General features: G+C 50.8%; 1 protein-coding gene across 1 annotated transcript in view; it reads right to left on the reverse strand.

Annotated features, from left to right (window-relative positions):
- Positions 1-208: 208 nt before the first annotated feature.
- The window catches only part of celsr2 (cadherin, EGF LAG seven-pass G-type receptor 2), a 25,808-nt gene continuing 2,751 nt past the window's right edge, over positions 209-23,265 (reverse strand). Inside the window, exons 2-30 of the mRNA XM_060069933.1 lie at positions 22,796-22,976; positions 22,220-22,383; positions 21,812-21,937; positions 19,608-19,777; positions 17,916-18,095; positions 17,417-17,530; positions 16,925-17,081; positions 16,300-16,441; positions 15,738-15,858; positions 14,872-15,055; positions 14,047-14,148; positions 13,824-13,918; positions 13,276-13,485; positions 12,548-12,731; positions 11,359-11,728; positions 10,678-10,845; positions 10,078-10,201; positions 9,407-9,607; positions 8,459-8,633; positions 8,113-8,225; positions 7,598-7,680; positions 7,077-7,203; positions 6,668-6,778; positions 5,991-6,121; positions 5,695-5,774; positions 5,140-5,304; positions 4,242-4,466; positions 3,297-3,549; positions 209-2,386 (exon numbers count right to left, since the gene is read on the reverse strand). Coding sequence (XP_059925916.1) covers positions 2,365-2,386; positions 3,297-3,549; positions 4,242-4,466; positions 5,140-5,304; positions 5,695-5,774; positions 5,991-6,121; positions 6,668-6,778; positions 7,077-7,203; positions 7,598-7,680; positions 8,113-8,225; positions 8,459-8,633; positions 9,407-9,607; positions 10,078-10,201; positions 10,678-10,845; positions 11,359-11,728; positions 12,548-12,731; positions 13,276-13,485; positions 13,824-13,918; positions 14,047-14,148; positions 14,872-15,055; positions 15,738-15,858; positions 16,300-16,441; positions 16,925-17,081; positions 17,417-17,530; positions 17,916-18,095; positions 19,608-19,777; positions 21,812-21,937; positions 22,220-22,383; positions 22,796-22,976 — 4,478 coding nt within the window. The 3' untranslated portion in view covers positions 209-2,364. The remainder of the gene's footprint in view (positions 2,387-3,296; positions 3,550-4,241; positions 4,467-5,139; positions 5,305-5,694; positions 5,775-5,990; positions 6,122-6,667; positions 6,779-7,076; positions 7,204-7,597; positions 7,681-8,112; positions 8,226-8,458; positions 8,634-9,406; positions 9,608-10,077; positions 10,202-10,677; positions 10,846-11,358; positions 11,729-12,547; positions 12,732-13,275; positions 13,486-13,823; positions 13,919-14,046; positions 14,149-14,871; positions 15,056-15,737; positions 15,859-16,299; positions 16,442-16,924; positions 17,082-17,416; positions 17,531-17,915; positions 18,096-19,607; positions 19,778-21,811; positions 21,938-22,219; positions 22,384-22,795; positions 22,977-23,265) is intronic.

The following is a 23,265-nucleotide window of genomic DNA, read 5'->3' on the forward strand; positions in this document are numbered from 1 at the left end:
CTCAAACACAATCTATCCAATTTCAAAATTTTCTTCAATATTAATTTCAAGGGTTTCCGGAGCACAGCCTGCTGGTCCTATGTACTTTGTAAGGTCACTAATGTCATTCATGGATCTTGGCTAACCCAAACGGATGAGGTGGGTTTGAGAGGCGAGCCTTTTGACTTTTGAAAGAGGAGACGAAGAAACACGACAAAAAAAACAACAATCATGGTAGCCACTTCTCTCCGTTTTACTTGAAATCCGGTGAAATCCTTTACAAAGCATTTCCACATAGAAAAATAACAGCCATTTCATAGACACTACCCTGTATCACTAAAGCTTTGACATCACCTACGACAGTTGTTGGTTTTGGAGCAGTTGATTGCTTGGGCGCTATGATGATAGGCAGTTTGTATAGACCAAGTACATAAAAACAATAAAACAAGGAGTAGGTTTAATGTGCCAGTAATTCCTTCTAAATTGCCAACATTATTTGAAAGTCGTTTATTAAATCAACATGAAAAACCTTTTTGATTTTGTGGCCCACTTCTCCATTCGTTGTTTCCCACACGTCTGTTAAATCAGGTGGTGTTTCCTGGGAATATAACAGCTTTGAAATGAAGTACAATTATTTTAAGACACCAAACAGCAATTGTAAAGTGACAATATTGTCACTGTACTTGGCACAGGTGCAACAACAGATGTAGGATCAGATTTACAGTCTGTAGGGAACCAGGTTCACATACACGGTTTGAAAAGGTTATTTGTGATTGATCTAGTGACACCCGCATCAGAGGAGTACTTAGAGATTGAATGGCTGTTAAAATGATATCTACAAAGGTCATACATGTTCAGAAGAGAGAGAAAGTAGCAGAACAGCCTTTTCTTCACAATATAAAAAAACGACAGTGAAATGAATTGTTCCAGTTAGTATACGAGTCCGACTGCGTTACGTAAGCAATTCCTTTTATAGATATGGTGAAACCACGGGGTGGAAACCCCAATTCATTTTTTTACAGGCAACTCTGTACAGTCACATTGGATTACAGGTGGAATATTACAGCAAGTTCGTAGCAGGTATTTAGATATTTTACAACAAATGCCTAAAAAAAACAAAAACGCCTCATTGCTAGTCTATAAAATACAGTGTTTTAGTCATTGAGGTCATACGACAACGTCTCTCCCGTGGCGAGGAGGAGAGCGACAGCGTCCTATACCGAGAGCGTTTCTCACGTCCATGAAACAAAGGGGTGCCAGCAATTCAAAGAAAAGGTCCTTCCCCGCCTGGCTTAAGGGAATGGCGGCGTGATGCAGCGGCCGCCGTCGTCGGCTCCGCCCACAACCCAGCCTCACCCACATCCTTGCTCCACCCCCGAGGAGCTGAGCTACCACACAGCGCGTCCTTCGTCAGTGTCAAGTAGCTTATATCGGATATGTTACAGTGTAGACTCTCTGTCAGTCTGTCCATCCGTGCTTCTTTAGTACGCCAACCGTTGATCTAATCCAATGGGTGAGGGAGATGAAGATGATGAAGAGGGGCCTCTGGACGACGATCTGTTGATGACCAGGCACGAGAAAGTGGGGCTGGGGGGGTCCATGTCCCCCTCTCCTCTGGTAAAGAGGGGGTGTCGGGTCTGTGGACAGACTCTGTCGTCGTTCAGAGATCCTGCGACGACTTCGGTACCCGAGACCTGAACTCCATCGGGAGATGGGCCGATGCGGTCTCCTAGCAACCGCGAGCGGTGACGACACACACTACGGGTCGTCCTTTAACGCAAACTTGTGGTGCTTTTGTGTGTGTGTGTGTGTCTAATTCCCTGAATAATTAACAATTCTACCAAACCGAATGGCCCCGCCCGAAAAAAGGATGACTTCTTCATTTTGCTCCGTAATCTGCCGAGCGAAACACAAACGTGGGAACAAACTCATACACAATCATTTAAAAAAGTTATAAAAAAAAACTAATGACCACCAGAGCATCTTGGCAGGCAGTGTAAATTAAAAAGTGCATCGCTTTCAAGTATGTGAACAAAAATAACATAATTTTTTTCGAGGGAAGGGCGGGACCGATCGGTGTGCTTTAAGCCTGGGCCAATGAGGTGACTCCTGAGGTTTGGCACACGTACACACACACACACACAATCGACACACACACACACACAAACACACACGCCTCAAATATAGGTGCAGCATCGAGAAGGGAAGAGATCCTCTGGGATTAAGGAATGTCCAGTGCTCAACCCCTCCATGCTGCCTCTCTCTCCCCTTCTCTCCCTCTCTCTCTCTCCCTCTGAGTTCTTCTTCATTGCCATTGGATGGATGGATTCCGTGACGCCGGTGTGTCCGACTCTAGGACCTGTGAAGACACACCCCCTTTCCCGGTCACATGGAGAGGAAACGGAAGCTGCCGGAGGGAACAGTGGTGGCAACGAGGAGCGGGAGACGGACACAAACACAACACAACACAAACACAACACAAACACAAGACAAACCAGGGAACCAAACAAGACAAAACAAACATGTGGAAACAAAACAGAAAAAAAGAAACAGAAATTGAAATGTTAGTGAGTGAGTGGAAATGGTGGGCGGGGCCACAGTGAGGGTGAGGTCATGATGGGGGGTGGAGCTGATGGCGAGTGTGGAGACAGAGATCCGGATCGAGGAATGGGGATCAGTGTTTCAGTGAACAAAACTAAAGAATAAAAATCTATGGTTTTCAAAAAATGAGAGAGGGAGGCAGAAAAGGTAGATTAGTGATCGACAATAGTGTCTTTGTCATCTTAACTTAACTATAATCATCAAAAATTAGCTCCGAATTGTGATCCATCCTATTCTAATATTGAACTATTTGTTTACAATAGTATATATTGCCATTACATTAATAATTATAACTATTGTTGTCGTTGAATGGGATGGTGGACACTGGCCAGATAAACTAAAATACAACAACAACACCAACGTGTACATGGGACACACAACACATGATGTTGAGGACACACAACGACCACACGGGCGACAGCAGCACCACATCATAACAGACTCAATGGCGTCGATTTCACACAGCATGTCCAAGTGTGTGTATATATATGTGTGTGCGTGTGCATGTGCATGCAAGTCAGTGTATATGCGCGTGCGTGTGTGCGCGCATGTGCATGTGTGTGTCTGTGCGCGTGTGCTGTGTGCGTGCGCGACTGCGCGTGTGTGCGTGCGTGTGCATGTGTGTGTGTGTGTGTGTGCGCGTGTGGGTGTGTGCGTGCGCGTGTGTGCATGCGTGTGTGCATGTGTGTGTCTGTAAGCGTGTGCACGCTACTCACTCTGATCCCGACGAGTCTCCGTCCACCGTCCCGGCCTTGATGGTCATGGCGACCCCGTTGAGGTGGTCCGCGGGGGGGGGCTTGGGGGCCGTGGGTCGGCCCTCGCTGGAGGAGGAGGAGGAGGAGGGGGAGGGGGAGCCCCCCGCCCGGCGAGGGGACCCGGGGCCCTGGCCGGCCCCTGACAGCTCGTTGTGGATCCGGTGGAGCCCGTTCCGCTCTGCGATGGGAGACAGCTGCTTCTTCTTCAGGATCCCTGAGGAAGTGGAGAACGAAATCCATATTGATTCTGGTCCCGGTGAACAATTTAGGATTTTCCTTTGTTAATCCTTTGATTAATCCAATCAATAAACCAAGGAACAAAAGCTTCTAAGAATAGATCTGTTTTACAACAAACGCAGAAAGACTTGGTAAAAAACAAACCAATAGAATATTTATTGGAGAGAAAGTACCCTCGCATTCAGTTCTTGTACCATGCCTTTAAAAAGGGGGTGCCTTTACCATGTGGGGTCTATTTCATGTCAAGGATTCGCCCTTATGGGCGTGTCCCGTGCGTCTGCTCGCACACGGGACACGCCCATAAGGGCGAAGCCTATATCTGTATTCAGTCATGTAAAGTCCATCTCTGGGATTAAAAAAGCTCGGGCCTGATCCTTCCTAAAGCAGCCAGCGGGGGCTAAAGCAGCCATCGGGGGCTAAGGCAGCGATGGGGGCTAAAGCAGCGATGGGGGGCTGAAGCAGCCAGCGGGGGCTAAGGCAGCGATGGGGGGCTGAAGCAGCCAGCGGGGGCTAAAGCAGCCAGCGGGGGCTAAAGCAGCGATGGGGGGCTGAAGCAGCCATCGGGGGCTAAGGCAGCGATGGGGGGCTGAAGCAGCCAGCGGGGGCTAAGGCAGCGATGGGGGGCTGAAGCAGCCATCGGGGGGCTAAAGCAGCCAGCGGGGGCTTCACCTTTCTGGGGTGGATGGGCGTGGTGGTGGGGGTGGTGGTTGTGGAGCGGGGTGGAGGTGCCGCTGCCGTCCCTGTCCCCGGGCCTCTCGTCCGACGCCGTTCGGTTGTCCCTGGCGATGGTTGCCGGGTGGGCCGGCCCCTCCGCCAGCAGAAGCTCCGGCCCTCCAGCTCCCTCCCCGGGACGTCCCGCTGAGGCGTCTCCCGGCGGCTGCGTCTTACCGTTGTCTGTGGGGTATTAGTGGTGTCATTGTTGTTGTCATTGTCATTGTATATCGTATAGAGTATTTTATTAGATTTAATAAAATGTATATTTTATATAATTTTTTTAATATTTAAAAATAAATAAAAATAATATATATTATATATTATAAAAAATACTTTTATTTTTTTTGATAAAAATATATATTATTGAATATAGATAGATTTCATATAATTTCTAAAATATATAATATTCTTTTACATTATACATATTTAAAAATATGCATGAATGTTTTACATTTATTCGCAATATGCTACATTTAAACTAGCTTGAAACTTAAAATAACCTTGACTTCAATAATGTTATCAGTTAAATCTCTTCCTATCGCTGATAGTCAAATAAAAAAATGCTGGCCAGCCAGAACCGCTCGCCAAGTTGACCAGGGCCGTACTATTGACCCTCCCACACCCCCTCCCTCCCAGCCCCTCAGCCAGCCCAGCTACCCTAGCTCACGTCACACAGCCAGTGACAGATGACAGAATGACGTTCATTCATTTTTCTTTCATTCTGAAAGTCGCCCGCCTAGGGTTTCCATTGAGCCTTAAATGTTCTGGCATTTATTTTTTACATTGACGTTTCCATTCTTTATCTTTTCTGTTGAATTTTAAACAAAGGGTTGGTGAGTGGGTGGTCTCCTACCGTGGAGGTGTGGTCTCTTGGGGCCGTTGGAGGCCAAGTTTTCCCAGCATTCCTCTGGGCGGTAGGGCCCCTCCCCGTCCTCGCTGTCAGAGGAGTGAGTGGAGGCGTAGGAGCCACTCTGGTCGTCCTCGATGGAAAGGTCGCTGTCTGAATCACTGTCGCCATCTAAACACACACACACACACACACACACAATGTAAATGGTCAATAGTAACTGGACATCATTTATATAGCGCTCTTTTGTTACCAGTGGCCACCCAAAGCACTTAACAATATTGCCTAACATTCACCCATTCCTACATCCATTCATTCCCCCAATCATCCAATAAAACACAGACGGCGGCGTCAGCCATGCAAGGCGACGGCCAGCTCGTCGGGGGCAGTTAGGGCTAGGTGCCTGGCTCAGGGACACCTCGACACCCTATTCTATCGAACTAGCGACCTTGCAGTTTACCAGCCAACCCGCTCTGCCTCCGGAGCTGCTGCCTGACCAACTCAGCCCTGGTTGGCGTCGCTCAAAACCCCCAGAAAACCAAACCCTGGGCCGGCGCGTACCGTCCTGGTGCTCCTTAGTGTCGTGGAAGCCGTGTTCGTTCAGAGCGATGTGCGCCTGGCTGTTGTTGAGTCCGTCGTCCCTGCGACACAAGAAGGCGTGGTCACTACCTCCACCACGTGCTCATCCCCAGATACCTCCACACTAGTGTGTGTGTGTGTGTGTGTGTGTGTGTGTGTGTGTGTGTGTGTGTGTGTGTGTGTGTGTGTGTGTGTGTGTGTGTGTGTGTGTGTGTGTGTGTGTGTGTGTGTGTGTGTGTGCGTGTGTGCGTGTGTGCGCGAGCGGCCCGGCTGCTTACCGGAGGACGAAGGGCACGTAGCTCTGCTGGCTCTTCCCGCTCTGCATGGTGCCGTTGAGCGACACGCTGGAGTCCCCGAACGGGAGGTGGTACAGCCGGCCGTCCATGTAGCCCCCGCTGCACTTGTACGTCTGGAGGGGGGGGGGGGGGAAAGAACCGGGGAGGGCCACGAGACACGGGGTTAATAGTTGTGACCCCTGAAGAGGTTTAGGTATGCCTGATATTAATTATGTTTTATGGTGTGAAGTGACTGAGTATTTAGAAAAAATACATATGTAAATGTATTTATGTTTATGTATAGGTTTTTTACTATGATGCAAAGCAGTTTGAAATGGCAGTTGGTGTCTGTGTTCCTAACTTCCTGCTTAGAGTGGCTAACCTAATCTAATCTAATGTGAAGGCTTTGTTTGACCAGTCTCGACTAAACACATAAGACCGTTTATATTTCAGCACAGTGAAAATCAATCAAAGGTTAAAAAGTAACAAGGAATGCGTTTTTTGGATTGTGTTGCATTTGCTTGCACACATGGCTGTGTTGCAAGGGAGGTAATCTTTGGAAGGAAATATTTGCTGAATTATGAAAACTGCACTCAAGAAGAATGACTTCAGTCAGCAGAGGTGCTCTGGTGGGTTTCACAAGACAGAGCTCCAACACACACACACACACACACACTCACAGAGGCCTTGGATTTGATCATGTGATCGGGCCGCTTTCGACTGCAGCAGAATTTCATGGCGGACCTCGCCTCTTTGTTGAACACGATGCGGAAGAAGAAGATGAACGGACCCTGGAGAGAGAGAGAGCGAGGAAAAGAGAGAGACAGAGACAGAGAAAGAGAGAGAGCGAGAGAGACAGACACAGACAGAGAGAGAGAGAGAGAGAGAGAGAGTCACACCCAACACCAAATCACACTTCAACAGCAACCAATAAATTAAATTGGACTTTTCCCTTTTAGCTAGCTAAGTTAGCTAATTAGCTAGCTAAGTTAGTCAATTCAACCAACTGGGCTCAAATGAAATGACAGAGGTAGGATGCTTCTGGAAGCACTCATGTGGTCCGTAAGACCTGGGTATCAGGGAACTCACCAGGAGACAGTTGAATCCGGCGAACAGGTAGTGGAAGATGATCATGTCACTGTTGACCGAAAGCAGTGCCAGCAGACATGTGACCGTCACCAGCAAGAGTACGCCGCCGGCTGTCCTCAGACCAGAGCTATGTAAACACACACACAATCAAGAACTTTAGTTGAATCTACATTCCAAACACTGTTTTCAAGTTACTTGTGACAGCTACAGGCGTTTTTCTTTTAAAAGAAGTTTTTTTTTTTCCGGAGAAACAAAGACCAGTATCATAATCAATCAACTATGGACGGTTGGTTTGTAAAACTCTGGGTGTAGGGACAACATCAACAGATCGCATGAGAGCAAGAGATCAATAAAACAACTCCTCCACGCTAGCCTGGAGTCAATTCCTTGAGCTCCTAGCTGCATCTAGTTCATCTTCGAAGAGCGTGCAAGCCACATCATCCCTACCGTTACCAAACATGGAAAACAATCCAGTTATATACTGGAGGTTATCACACGGTGATCGGTGTTAGGGCACTCACACAGGGGGCTCCTTCTTGTCGAAGCCGTGTCTTCTCAGGGTGCAGGAGGCCCTGGAGGCCAGAATGTAGAGGAAGACGTTCATCTGAGGACAGAACAGCACAGAGTCAGACCCCGCAGGATAGGACTGTCTGGACCGGAGTGATGGGTGACAGCAGAATGCATTGAGGCATACAGTCGAGACAGCCTTCAACAGTACTGGTCAATGTGTGTGGGAAGAGAACAGGGATAGGAATGAAGTATAGAAAGAGAGAATATAAGAAAGAAAGAAAGAAAGAAAGAAAGAAAGAAAGAAAGAAAGAAAGAAAGAAAGAAAGAAAGAAAGAAAGATTGAATTTGTAAAATAAGAAAATATAGAGAGATGATGGAAAGTGAATGCACAGTGATCATTTGTTTTACACTTGCGACATAAATGGTAGTTGGCCCTATATGTCAGGGTATATAAACGCTGTCACACAACAAAGGACACCGGAGTGCATAGTGTGCCGAGGGGGGCTGACGGCGGGCGGTTACGTACCCCCACCACCATGGCTATGGGCCCGGCGAAGCTCCAGATGAGGGTGTCGTACACGGAGAGCCAGCAGTAGTCAGGGTTACCGTAGCCTTCTGGGTCCAGTCCCACTGCCAGGCCTTCAACCCCAGCCAGAAACACACACACAATAGCGTCAGACGCTCTGCCAGTAAACAACAAACCCACCTGGCAGCGGCGATTTATTATCAACTAAAACAGGATGAATGACGTTTTAAAAACACAATCTTGGTTTCTTTCTTTTTTTACATTTTCTTTTTATTTTTAATTTACGTTTATATAAGACATATATTGTACATTTGAATCCTCCCGTCGCCATGACGACGTGTCTGACCTGTGATGAAGGCGGGCACTCCCCAGCCAATCAGGTAGTAGAAGCGCATGGGGCCGTAGTTGATGTCGCGCAGCTCGCTGAGCATGCGGTAGGCGTGCAGGCCCTCCAGGAAGAGCCAGGAGAAGGTGCACAGGTAGAAGAAGTGCAGCAGGATGGCGATGCCCGTGCAGGTGAACTGGAGGAAGAGGGGAACACACTTAGGGGTCGTGTTATCATCGGTCACAAAAACCACTGGGAGAGGAGAACACACTTAGGGACCGGGTTTACGTCGGTTACCAAAACTAAAGAGGTAACGAGAACTAGATGGGAGGATAAAAGATACGCTGAAATATAGACAGAAAATTAGGCTTTATGATAAACAATACTGAGAATGTTTAGTTTTCGTCTTGGTAAAATGTTCTTCTTTTTCATCTGTCTCAATTGAATACTTCTGACACAATCCTTTTTCTGCCATGAAACCGTGAATGAAAACTAAACAAAAATTGAAATCCAAAAATGTAAAACAGAATCAAAACAAAAAAGTAACTAATGAAATGAATGAAATTCAGAACCTTGAATTTGACCTTGCTTAGTAGTCATGGAAGGAAGACATTAATAAGGGATAAGCTCTACAGTGTTCTCAGTCTCGGATAAAAGCATTGCTAAATTTACTTTTTAGGTCAACGTAAGGCAAATGTTTCCATCTATACGGTACCACTTACCAAGTAATTACAGATCTTATCGGAAAATAATAAGTACAACGTTAATTATATTTTCCTTGAACGACCTGTACTCTCACTTTAATCGATTGGTTAAACTGCTTCCATTCCCTAAATAGCGATGTTCCCGTCCACATCCGATCGATCGGCCAGGGGAGCACGATAAACACAGAGTGGGCGAACGGGCGAGGTACCACAGACAAGGGAGGAGCCAGGAGGAGGAAGAGGAGGAAGAGGGCCGATGGATTACCGGGTTGTCTGCCTGGTTGATGCCCAGGATGAAGATGAGCTCGGAGAGGAAGAGGGCGACGGCTCCGTTGTTGATGATGCTGGTGCGGTTGCACTGCATGGCCCTCAGGCAGAGGAGGAAGAGGGTGGTGAGGAAGAGGAAGCCCAGCGTCACGCCCACCGTGCTCCACGTCACCAGCTTCAGCGGGAGGATCTCGCCGTTCTGAGCGGGGAACACAAACATGGAGGGTCAGGAGAACACATAGATTGTCCCATTGTTTACAATTCATTCAAATGAGTATCTACGATCCCATTTATATTAAGCAGGGAATTGTCTGTGTGTGGCTTATTGGAGTTTAGTGAGCTGCTCAAACATCTTCTTGTTCCCCAAAAAGCAACACCAAGCATGAAGTGCGACGCCAGTTGATTGGGTCCTCGTGTGTGTGGGTCCTCACACACACACACACACACACACACACACACACACACACACACACACACACACACACACACACACACACACACACACAGGCACACACACGGGCATGCGTGCGTGCGTATGTCACTGTGTGTGTCCTTGTGTGTGCGTGTGTAAGGTGTATATACGTGTGCATGTCTATGTATTTGTGTGTGTGTCTCTGCGCTTGTGTGTGGTGTGCGTGCGTGCGTGCGTGCGTGCGTGCGTGTCCTCACCTCTCTCCTGGAGATGTCCATGAGCACGGCGAAGCTGGTCATGTGGTAGCACTGACAGCTGATGTGCGTGTTGTTCCTGAACACCACCTCGCAGCCCTTGGCCGACCAGCCTCCGCTCCCACCCCTGACACCGCCAGGGAGAACAGGACAGCGTTAGGAAGACCTCCACACGCTGGCACACAGGGCAGCCGGTCATGTGGTGGGTGGTCATAGCGCGTCAAGGCAACGCTCTCCGTTGACTTTGTATCGGACTGGAGGATGCACAGCCTGGCACAAAGGATCATGGGAAGGCTTGCGCTGATGCAATCGGGCGATGCCCCGTAATGAGGTTGGGCAAGCTTTGGTAAACTTCTAAGAAACCTGGAAGACTAGGGTTTTATTGATTAGAAAACCACCAATTCCATCAGCACCCACATCTTAAACAGCAGCACCAAGAATTTGCAGTGTGTTTGTGTGTTCACTCCCAGAATGGTATGGTTTCAGTGTGTGAATGTGTCTACTCACAGTATGGTGTGTGTGTGTGTGTGTGTGTGTGTGTGTGTGTGTGTGTGTGTGTGTGTGTGTGTGTGTGTGTGTCTGTGTGTGTGTGTGCTCCCTCACAGTATGGTGTGGTTCCAGAAGACGCAGATGGGCTTGGAGCGCTCCTCGGTGGCGACCAGGCGGAACTGCACCGTGATGGGCTTGTCCAGCGCGTGCTGCAGCAGCTCGTCGTTGTCGTGCACCGTGATGCTCACCACCGGGGTGTTGATGACCGGCCGCTTGGGCACCCTGGGGTGGGAGGGAGGGAGGGGGGGGGGGAGGGAGGGAGGGAGGGAGGGAGGGAGGGAGGGAGGGAGGGGAGATAGGAAGGTTAGAAAGAGATACAGGAAAGAAATACTGAGAATAATAACGACTATATTAATAGACTATCATTCTAGTCTATTTTAATTATAATTGAGCACGGCGATTATAATTGCCGCGCTTAACGGTTAACAATTGTACGATTATAATTGCAAGAAAGGAAGCAATCAAGAAAAACTAAGACATCAAGCAAGCAAGAAAGAAAGACTTCAAATCACAGCAAAGAAACGAAGAACTGAAAAGAAGAAACAAACAAACAAACCCGGATGAGTCATTCTCTAACTTAATCCAATCACAGCTCAACATGTTTGGTAACTCAAAACTACAGTTGAGGTCAGAGGTCAGAGGTCAGAGCAGGTCGTACCGGGCGAGTGCCCTGCGGACCCTCGGCCCCTGCCCTCCACGCCCCTCCCCCGGCTCTCCTCGGGGGGCTGAACCTACCGCAGGCTCCTCTTGTCGGGGTCGTAGCTCTGGGGCAGCAGCGCCGCCAGGCTGTGGAAGATGATGATGCTGGCCACCGCGTCCTGCTGGCCCTCCGCCGGGTGCCTCCTCTTCCTGGACGCCGTGGGCGCCGCCGCCGCCGCCTCGGTGGTGGCGGCGGCGGCGGTGTGGTTCCTGGACGAGGGGGACTCGGGGAAGACCTCCAGCTGCCGGTGGCCGCGCGTCTCCAGGGGGGCGGCGGGCTCGAACACCGTGTCCGGGAGCGTCACGGCCGTCTCTTGGTCGTCGGGCCGTGGCCCGCGGAGCGACTGGTAGCGGGGCAGCTTGGCGCCCGCGAAGTTCATCTTCTTCAGGCGGTCCACGGAGATGACTGGGGGGGGAGAGAGAAGGGGGGAGGGAGGGGAGAGAGGTCAGTGGCAGCGGGCATGCAAACACGACGCTGACCTACCCGTCAGCATAATTGATCGACGGGAGTTTTTCTCTAAATGGCAGACAGGCGCCCGAGTGGTTCTGCATGGCTGATGAGCAGCCCTGCCCCGTTGAAGACACACACACACACACACACACACACACACACACACACACACACACACACACACACACACACACACACACACACACACACACACACACACACACACACACACACACACACACACACTTTCTGTCGCCCATCCGGTGAATACAAATTCTGACTGCCTGCCGTTATCAATGTGGGCTTCATACGTCTATAACGAGAGAGTGAACTCAGACGTGTGCCGTCTCAAGGTTCATCCCCTCTGGGGTTAAGGCGAGGGCCTCGCTTTCTGTTTAACAAGGTAATAGTGGTGATAGGGTTACAGTGTTGCCCTTTGGGCCTGTGAATCCATTTTACACTTTAACTTGGATTAAGAGCTATGTACATGAAGCGGGCCTGATTGGGTCAACAACCAATCAGTCCATCAAAAAAGGGACTGCGTCCGACGGGAGTAGTTGTGTTGATAGGGGTCCACAACCAATCAGGGTCCTTCAAAAGACACACAGCCCCTGAGGGCTGCACTCATTTCAAGTACTAGTTGTGCTAATAGCGGTCATGTTTACATCGTTAGCCGCTGACCCACCCCGCCCATCCAAAGGCGCACTCAGACGTCCTCATGACACATCCAAAAGAGATAAAACCAAAAGGGCAGAGAGTAGGAGTGCGGCCCACCGATGTGCGGCGTGACGATGGTGAAGGGGCTGAGGTAGGTCTTCCTCATGTTCTGCGCCAGCGTGTTGGCGTAGTCCTCGAAGCGCCGCAGCAGTGCCGCCGTGCCGCGCTCCGTGTGCTGGATCAGCTCCCAGTGGGCGCGCGTGTCCGGGGCCAGGATGGCGCTGCCCACGCGCACCAGGTTCTGATTGGACGGGACGGGACGGGACAGGAAGGGGGAGGGGTTAGGTTAACGCGGTCGGACGGAGGAGGTGAGTGGAGGCGGTGTCGTGCGGAGGGTGGGTTCGCCGCGCCACGGAGACTATTTATAACACAAGGGGGGGGGGGGGGGGCTGAGCAGCTGGGGGGTCCGACTCTGACAGCACGGTGGGCGGGAGAACTGGATCGTTTCTCTGTGTTTGAACGTCAACGTTTGTGATGGTAGCTAGAGCTGTAATGGTGCGTTAATAGTAATTAATAAGCATAATTAATAAATATCCTTCTAAGTAATAGAACAATAATTAATTGATCAAAAACACATTCAGTCGCAGCTCTCCAGTAGCGTAGCTTCCTTTAAGGGGACGTGGATGCAGATCACGGATTGACCCAGCAGTGTGGATCTTACTTGTAAGTATTAACAATCAGAGTCAAAGATAATAACCGCGTTGATCACAGCTATGTGGTGAACACACTCCTACACCAAGGAGAGAGAGAGAGAGAGAGAGAGGTTGTGTGTGGGGGGGGGGTACCTCGGTGAAGTGCACGTCCTTGGTGGCGGTGAGGTTGAAGCCCTGCTGGCGGCTCTCGTGCTGCAGCAGGCCCTGGGTCAGCAGGTAGGCCACGCGCACGTCGCTGCCGTAGTACTTGGGGGTGTGTGCCGTGGCGTTGGCCAGCTGGGCGGCCGTGCGCTTGGCCTGCTCCGAGTCCAGGGCCGAGGCGTTGCGGGACAGCCTCTCCGACTGGAGGAGAGGGGATGGGGGGGGGGGGCACGGTGAACCGACATCTCCCCAGAGGAGCCGCGACGGAAAATACTCAAGTAGTAACTAATGTCAATTTTTTGGTCACAATCGTTTCGATAATATTCTCATCAAGAATACTATTACTACTTATTATCATCAACAATCAGCATCAACACTACTACTACTACAAAATTATGATAATAATCTATTTATATTCATGCCTGAATGCATGCAATTATTCATGTATTTCTTAACTTAACATTATTTCCTGATGTATTTATTTATATATGTGGTTCCGCTCTCAAACAAACAGCCAGGTGCATTGTGGGAGTACGCACCAGTCCCTTGAGCTTGGAGAAGCTGATGGAGGTGCAGTTGAACAGGTTGGGGGGCAGCCATCCCTTGTGCTCGTCACAGTGGCGAATGGCCGTGCCTGTGGGGCACCGAGGGGAGAGAGACGGTGAAACACAGAGGAAGGCAGTGAGGGCTGGATGGACGGGGCCTCGAGGCTGACTCACTGCAGGCCCACTAATGCTATGTAGATTGTTCAGCACTGCTCACCCAGAGATCCCTTGGGACAGGACACAGCCGCGGGGAGGCCGAACTTGGTCCTGGGCCACCAGATCCCGGCCTGGATGGCCTGAGGACAGCTGTCATAGATGACTGGAGAGAGATAGAGACGGCAGGGGAGAGCGGGCAGGAGACAGGGAGAGGGAGAGGGAGAGAGGGAGAGACAGAGTGAGGGCGAGAAGGAGGCACAGAGAGAGCGAGGGCAGGAGACACATAAAGTGCGAGAGAGAGAGCAAGAGAGAGAAAAAGAGCGAGAGAGAGACAGAGAGACAGAGAGACAGAGACAGAGAGACAGAGAGAGAGAGAAGGAAACAGTGAGACAGAGCAAGAGAGACAGAGAACATGATGATTCATTGGTGAGTCAGAACGAGACCTGCTTGTCTAACGTGGGGGACACTGACCTCATGTTCTCTGTGAGTTATATTTTATGTCCATTACCTCAGGCGCATTCTCAGTTACAAAGCACAACATGATATCTTGACTTCCATACCTCGACCGAGCCAGGTTATGTTTATAGCCAGAGACTTATGTGTTATGTGTACAATTATGGGTTTTCGAGTAACGAGCTCTGTGTGTCTGTTTGTGTATGTATGTATGTATGTATGTATGTATGTATGTATGTATGTATGTATGTATGTATGTATGTGTGTGTGTCCGTATGTGTCTCTGTGTCCGTATGTCCGTCTGTGTGTGTGTGCGGCTGTCTGTCTGTCTGTCTGTCTGTCTGTCTGTCTGTCTGTGTGTGTCTGTGTGTCTGTGTGTGTCTGTCTGTCTGTGTGTCTGCCTATGTGTGTGTGTGTGTGCGCGTCTGTTTACCCTCGCAGCCGTTGGGCGACACCTCGGCGAAGGGGTTGTCACAGCGGTCACACTGGCGCCCGATGACGCCGGGCTTGCACTGGCACTGGCCGCTCTCCCGGTCGCACGCCCGGGAGAAGGAGCCAATGGGGTAGCAGTCGCACAGCAGGCACGACTCACTGCCCTCGGGCCGGTAGTGGTTGTCCTGGAGACGGGGCACAGACCGAGGGCGAGGGCCGTTTCACACGCCGCTGGAGCATTCTGGGTAGCCTCATCTGAACTAGCATATTGTTTTTATAGTATATACTGCATGATGTTATCGTTGTCCTTATTTTATTGTAATACTTGTCCTGTGCTTTTGGTTGTTGACATTCACATTACTCACCTGGAATTAATAAAAATGCACAACTTAACTCTTAACTCAAATCATAAGCTAGTGGGGGTGTGTGTGGATGAGGGCTAGTTTAAGCAGCCTCACCTGGCCCGAGTCAGACTAGATTAGACTCTGGCTGAGGCTGTACAGCTGTTGTGCATTGAGGAGACAATATGCACAGGTTAAACCAGCCATCCACCCACACCCACACACACACACACACACACACACACACACACACGTTAAAGCTGGGCTTTGGGGATAAGCAATCCCAATCCTAGTGCTGAATCACAGCCCGACACAATTATACACATTCTTCGGGGCCTTGAATAAAGACACTAACATTTCCCAGCATCCTGGGAACTCCGACAGGAAGACCTGGCCCTCGGCCAAACCAGAGAAAAGTCAGAGGCCTGCTTTGGACGCTCTTCCCTTCTAATTGGCTGATGCCCCCCCCCCCTGAGTGGTCATTGGTGATTGGACGGCGTCCCAGATCGCCCATGAGAGGCGGTACCTTGCAACGGCACTCCCCGCTGGTTTTGTTGCAGTCCGAGTCGAAGCCCTTGTCCGTCAGACAGCTACAGGGGCCGCAGGTCTTGTGGCCCCACCAGCCTCGGGGACACGGCAGGTCGGTCCTGCTCACACAGGGAACGCACCGTCAGCTTTGGGGGTTGCATTGAACACTGTTTTAAATTCAATAAGTTGCAATAACGTGAACCAACGTCTCACGGGGGCATCGTCAGTCAACAGTGGCAGGGCAACGGGATGTAGGGGGGGGGGGGGGGGGGGGGGGGGGGGTACAGTGCAGACGTCAGCTAAAAGGCACCGGGTTCGATTCCCAGTGGCTCTGCATTGTAATAACTGCATGCATGCCAGCCAAACCCGACCGGTTCCTTAATGACATGCGTCTGAAGCCACTGTGAATGGCCCGGGATTAACACGGGTGAATAGAACAGGAGCGCACCAACGGTCTGGAACACGACCACCACAACCACAACAACAACAGCAACCAGGGGAAGACAAAGGGCGCTCCGGGAGGCACGGCGTGAAGGGGCATGAGGAATGCTGCACTCAACTTCTTCTCACAGTACTCTCCGAAGTAATGACTGGGGCAGTCGCAGGAGTAGCCCCGGAGCGAGCCGGGCTTCCGGGCGCAGGACGACTCGTGTTCACAAGGGTTCAGCGCACACGCTTCGGTACAGGCGCTGCCATAGTAACCTGCGAGGGGGAGAGAGGGGGAGAGAGCGAGAGAGAGAGAGAGAGCAAGAGAGAGAGAGAGGAGAGAGGAAAACAGGGTCAATGAAGCGACTTGTTTTTCCCTGTCTGGTGTCAGCAGGGGGCCAGCGGCGGTAAACATGACGGGTCTGCAGTACGGCCTTGGGGGGCGAACCTTATGACGCGAGTCACACCTCGGTTAGGCTCAATACTAGTACTTTGTTTATTAATTATTGAGAATTGCTATTATTAATAAACAAGAGGATATTTGTTCAGTAAGGAGAACCATAGATTGCACAAAATGCGTCAATTTCAATTTCATACATATAATTGAGCACATTCAACCTTAATGTGTTTTACAAAACTCTAATTTCGTAGGAATACCCCCAGTAATGTACGGATTAGAACACGCATCGTGAACCCTGACGCGTCCTATGAGCTGCTGCTGGTACTGGTATGAGTGGGCAGAGTGGGCCGTGAACGCACCGGGGCTGCAGGTGCAGGAGTAGCTGTCCCAGTCATCGCTGCAGTAGCTGTGGGCGGGGCACGGGCTGGAGCCACAGGGGTCGGGCACGCTGCAGCCCTGCTCCACCTTCAGCTTCCTGGCCTGGGCCAGACGCAGACCCTCCCCTACCCTCAGACCCTGGAGAGGGGGGGGAGGGAGGAGAGAGAGAGAGAGAGAGAGAGAGAGAGAGAGAGAGAGAGAGAGAGAGAGAGAGAGAGAGAGAGAGAGAGAGGGAGGGAGGGAGGGGGAGAGACAGAGACAGAGAGAGAGAGAGAGAGAGAGAGAGAGACAGGCGAGACAGATGGAGATGGAGAGAGAGAGAGAGAGCGACAGTGTCGGAGAAGGAAAGAGAGCGAGAGACAGAGACAGAGAAACAGATTCAGACTCACAGTCAGACCTGACCACAACCATTGGAGGAACCACAGTGCAGAAGCCGTGTGTCACGCCAGCGGTGTCACGCCAGCGGGGCTCACCTGGAGGCAGCCGCGGTAGCCGTGCTGCACCGTGCCGTCCGCCTGCAGCAGCCCGCCCACGGTCACCGCCTTCAGCTTGGACCCCCGCAGACCCCCGTCCACCTCCATGCTGGCCTGGAGACGGGACCACAGGTTACATCACACACACACATCGTTTTTTCGTCGAAGTAAACACAACCGTACACAAATGTAACAACTTCAGCGACTCTAATACAAAAAATAAAGAGAATAAAGTGAATACATTCTCAACTTCTTCCCATCCCTTTTGAACATGAACTGTAGTATTTGAGTTATGCACTTGTTGCTAAGGATCCTGGGGACCCCATTTGTTTGTTTTTCATTTATTTCTTGCATTTTCTTGCTCATTATTTTATTATTATATGTCCCAAAACATTTCCATCTTAAGCCGGACATCCAACCAAACAGCCACGGCGGTTGGACCACCCAGTACTGTCCCGTCCCGTCCACCAGGGGAGGGGGTTCCTGCAGCAGCACCCACCAGGTAGAGGCCGTGGTCCAGGGACAGCACCGCCCGGTGGTGGCTGGGGGTCCCCGGGGAGCTGCTGAAGTCCAGCTGCAGGTGGTGCCAGGCTCCGTCGTTCACCAGCACCTCCTCCACCCGGGACAGGACGGAGTCCTCGCCGCGGTGCAGCCCCATCACCACACTGCCCCCACGCAGCTACAGGGGGGGGGGGGGGGGAGAGGAGAAGGTTGGTGGATGTGGTGTCTGGTTGGCGTGACAGAACATTCCCGGTACATGAAGTCCTATATTTCGTCTGTTAAAGGTGACATATTATACCACCAGGTGTGAGGGTGATTAGCCGTTACAAGCTGTTTTGAAAATCTGCCGCTTCTGACATCACAAGTGGGCGTGTCCGCCTAGATGTGTGCTGGATAGATCGGTCTACCAGCCTACCCAGTGGACTGGAGCAAACGTTGCTCATCTATCCGCCATACATCTATGTGGACACTTGTGATGTCAGAGGAGGCAGATTTTCCTAACGGCTTGTAATGGTTAATCACACTCACACCTGGGGGAACAATATGTCACCTTTAAGAACTCCAAAGGGTATTTTAAATCAGTGTGGGGCATGATGGGAATTGTGAAGAAGGCCACGAGTGGTACACAGAAACAAAGCACGAGCCGGAAATGAAATAAGATCACGTGAGAGCGAGAACACACACACACACACACACAGCCAACAGGTGGAGCCTCAGGCCAAATGTTGGCCGTGGTTTGGCTCAGCGGTGCGTTCAGTTATCCACACCGGGCTCGTGTGAGAGGGACCGGTCTGCTGGGAATGTGTTCCAACAACCCACACATACAACATAGATGTATGTCAGCAGAAGATGTGTGTACATTTGTCAGTTTGCAGTTTGTACATTATGCACACGTGCAGAAAGACACTCACACACAAACACACACATGTAATGTTGGCCATACTCTTCGCTGTGGGATTAAATAATGCATAGAGTTGGCCTTGAGCAGAATGAGACCGTATAGGCAGTGCTTAAAGCGTATGCGTGTCTATAGTGTGCGTGTGTGTGTGTGTGGCTATAGTATGTGTGTGTGTGCGCCTGTAGTATGTGTGTGTGTGTGTGCCTATAGTATGTGTGTTTGCCTATAGTATGTTTGACTGTGTGTGTGTGTGTGTGTGTGTGTGTGTGTGTGTGTGTGTGTGTGTGTGTGTGTGTGTGTGTGTGTGTGTGTGTGTGTGTGTGTGTGTGTGTGTGTGTGTGTGTGTGTAGTATGTGTGTGTGCGTGTGTCTATAATATGTAGGTGTGTGTGTGCCTATCGTATGTTTCTGTACGTGCGTGTCTATAGTATGTGCTTGTGTACGTGTCTATAGGATGTGCTTGTGTACGTGTCTATAGTATGTTCTATAGTATGTTTCTGTGCGTGCGTGTCTATAGTATGTTTCTGTGCGTGCGTGTCAATAGGATGTGCTTGTGTGTGTGTGCCTATAGTATGTTTCTGTGTGTGTGGGCCTATCGTATGTTTCTGTGTGTGCGTGTCTATAGGATGTTTATGTGCGTGCGTGTCTATAGGATGTGCTTGTGCGTGCGTGTCTATAGGATGTGCTTGTGCGTGCGTGTCTATAGGATGTGCTTGTGCGTGCGTGTCTATAGGATGTGCGTGTCTATAGGATGTGCGCGTGTGCGAGGAGGCGTGCGTGCGTCCGTGGTCACCTGCAGGGTGAGGTTGTGCTGCTGCCCGGCCGAGAGGTGCAGCAGGGTGGCGCTGGGCTGCCGCGTGCGCAGCATGAACTCCACGTGTGACGGCACCGCCAGCGCCGCCGCCGCCAGGTGACTCCACTGCAACAGGCTGTTGCCTAGGAAACGCTGCGGGTTGGCCATCACTACGACAGGGGAAGGGAAATGGGAGGGCAGAGATGATTAAATACTGGGGGAGAGAGATAGGGAGTTGGGAGGGAGGGGGGAGAGGGAGGTGATGGAGAGAGAGGGAGATGGCGGGGGAGTGAGGGAGGAAGAGAGGAGTGGAGGGGAGAGAAAAGGATTTGGGAGAGAGAGGGAGAGAGGGGGGAGGGTGAGAGGTGGGTGAGCGAGAGGGTGAAGGGGGGAGAGCGAGAGGAGAGAGAAAAATATGAAAGTGGGGGAGAGAGAGAGGGAGATGGGAGTGAGGAGAAGGGAGGTGGGGGGGAGAGACAGGTGGGGAGTGAAAGGGAGGTAGGGGGGGGAGAGAGAGAGAGAGGGAGCTGGGGGAGAGAGTGAGAGAGAGATAGAGGTGGGGAAAGAGTGGGATGTAAGGGGGAGACAGAGCGAGAGATATGCATATGGGATACAGCAGCAGTGGCGAGATGCAGATTAATTAAGACTGAGTGAGCAATCAGGGCTGGTTGGTATGCCCCAGCAGGTGTCAGAGACGGAGGCACCATGGCTCCTTCCCCGTGCCTTATGCTCACCCCAGCAGCGTGTCACTCACGGCAGCCGGCCAACCCCTCGCTGGCACCCCCAAGAGACCAAGCATCAAGAGTCTCAAGACACACGAACACAAACTTTGGAGAAACCCCAAAACTTCTCCGGAAAGGTCAGGCTAATTACCGACTGACCCTCCCCTGACCGACACGATGTTAACGTGTTTTTTTTTTTCCCTCAGCGTTCAGACGTGCATGGGTGGCTGGCTACGGCAGCCGCATATCTCTATACTTGGTATGCAGGCTGAGCCGCCGAACAGACGAGTCAGGAGATAAAAGGAGCGTGGCGGTGCACCCGCTGGGGTGTCACTGTGTCTGCGCGTTCGGAGGCGCACTTCAGCCCCTATCCACAACGACGGGGGCGAGTCTGAGCGGTGCAACGCCCCGACGTGACGGCGTGTTTACCGCAAAGACCGGGGGATGCGATTGTGTCGCGGTGCCCACGCGACGGTTGCAGACAGGAAGGACAGATTTAGTCCAGGGAAGAACACAAGGGATGGAAATACCGTTGTGCGATCCAGACACGGCAGCTATTTGAAGTTAATTGTGGCAGGCTAGACGCTGGATTAGCATGCAACAGGCTGACGCATATCAACATTTGTGTTAAACATAAGCGCGTGTAACCAATGCAAACGTGTTTGTTTTTAATCGTCAAATAGACACATCCTCTGGATGGCTGTGACGACTCACTATTGAGAGGTTTGTGTATAATATATTCGTGTTATCAAGGCCAATTAAACTACATTTCACTGGTGATACGAGGTGGAACAATATGTCTTCCTGCTGCGCCACTGCGCTGCCCGTGTTTGCCGTTGTTGACATGTAACTGTTCTTCTAAAGTGGGTCTATTCTACCCTCTCCTTTCGCATTCGCTGGCTTCCTTCCTCCACATTCCATTTCCCCTTCAACTGAACGTTTCACACACATCCCCTTCAGCTGTCATCTTTGGCTCCCGTCCCTGGAAGTAGCAGTCTCGCTACGCTCATGATATGCCTCATCTTTTAGCCGTCTCTCCTTTATGAAGAAGAGGCATGTGGAACCGAGTGGCATCTAGCGAAACGGACACGGCAGAAAAATGTAAGATAATAATCATACGTATGTTTTAATTAGTGTATAATCCCATGAAATTAAGAATCGTTGTGCAAGTGTGTGCTTCTTTATTCTATTCTGATTGTACCACGTTCTAGTCATTGTGAGACAATCATTCTGACAAATTGTCTCACGTTGTATACATATTTTTTTATAAATAAAGTAAAAGAATGAATAAATATAAAGTATTCCCTACAAGAGAAGGCTAAAAGTACTGGAATCCCGACGTAGAAAAGATTTTAAATGTGTCTCACAGTTTTTAAATCCCCCATCGGGCTCCATAAACACAAGGGGTCCTTCCTCCTCATGTTGAGCGACCCGTACGTTGATGTTCCCGTGCCTTGATCGCCCGGACCCCCCCCTTCTTACCTCTCTCGCACTTGGGCCCTCCGTACCCCAGGGGGCAGTGGCAGCTGAAAGACCCCCACAGGTTGACGCAGGTGGCTCCGTTCTGACAGGGACTGTTGTTGCAGAAGTGACGCTTGGCCGAGCACCCTAAGGGACCAGGGGGGGGGGCAGACTCTGTTAGCTCAGTGTGGTCTGATTATTCAGACAGGGATAAACTATTCATACCAGGTAATGCCATCATCCTCCCCGCCGCCCGCCCCCTGCAGCGCAAAGCATAATACAGACGCCTCTCCTGTCTGCGTCAGAAGATCCACCTTCGGCTGACCTTGTAACGGTAATGGAGGCCCTTCAGATAACAGGGCTCCTATTTATAAATACATGAGTGTTGTGACTGTGCGCGCTCTGAGCCGCAGCGTCCTGGCGGCTCACCGGGTAAGGTGCCATTGTTGGCGATGAAGCCCGCCATGTCGACGTGGCTCTCGTCGATGCGGAGATCCTTGATGCAGCCCACGAACTGCCGGTTCTGGACGGGGAAGTCTTCGGGCAGCTTGGGAACGCCCCCCAGCAACAGGGGCCCCGTGAGGTCCAGAGACCTGAGGGTGGAGATACAGGACGGTCAGGGTAGGAACGTTAGCTACGCCTGGGGATACGTGTTCCAGCCGATCAGAAGGAGAGTCCGCCACAATGGGGGGACACACGGTCATGAAAGATTCATCACACAGACGGAAACCTGTGCAATCAGTGGTTCAGTGTTTGCACGCACACCAAGCGAGGAGTAAAACCGTCAAATAAAGTTAAGATTCAGAGTGTAGTCGAGTTAACACCCTAGAGAGAGAGGGTGAACTTTACTTCAAAACACGACTCGCACTGCATCTCCTAATGAGGGGATGTTTGGTGAGGAATGGGAAATAATCAGGGGAAAATCACCCGGGTGAAAAGTGTGAAATATAAAAGATATGCAAAACATGTAAACCCTTTTACTTTTTCACACCACAACTGACTTACTTCTTGGAACCCGATTGGCTGCCCTGGGCGGCACAGGTGTAGTTTCCTATCATGTGACCAAATCTCATGGCCACGGAGGCGTCGCAGTTGTCCACCGTCACCACGACAACCTTTTGGTCGGAGGGTCCCTGGGGAAGGCCGGCCTGGTTCAGGACGGGGCTGAGGAGAGACACATGAAGGCCTTAACGATGGTTCAACCCGGCCTGAATCTGTCCCACTTGGCCATCTCCCTTTGGGCAGCCTTATACCAAGAACACAAACCTAAGCAAAATTATAACAACGTTGAGTACATCCATACACACCAAGTTTATGTGGTGTAAAATGTGGTGTGGTGGTATTTTTTCTGATCACCTGATTAATCATGAACCACCGCTACTGCCCCGTCAACATAACAACAACAACATTAACAACTGGTTCGTAACAACCTAGCTATCCCAATACATTCGCCAACCACTTGATCAAGTGGGGTT

Source organism: Gadus macrocephalus, chromosome 13 (genome assembly GCF_031168955.1).
Source record: "Gadus macrocephalus chromosome 13, ASM3116895v1".
Taxonomy (NCBI): domain Eukaryota; kingdom Metazoa; phylum Chordata; class Actinopteri; order Gadiformes; family Gadidae; genus Gadus; species Gadus macrocephalus.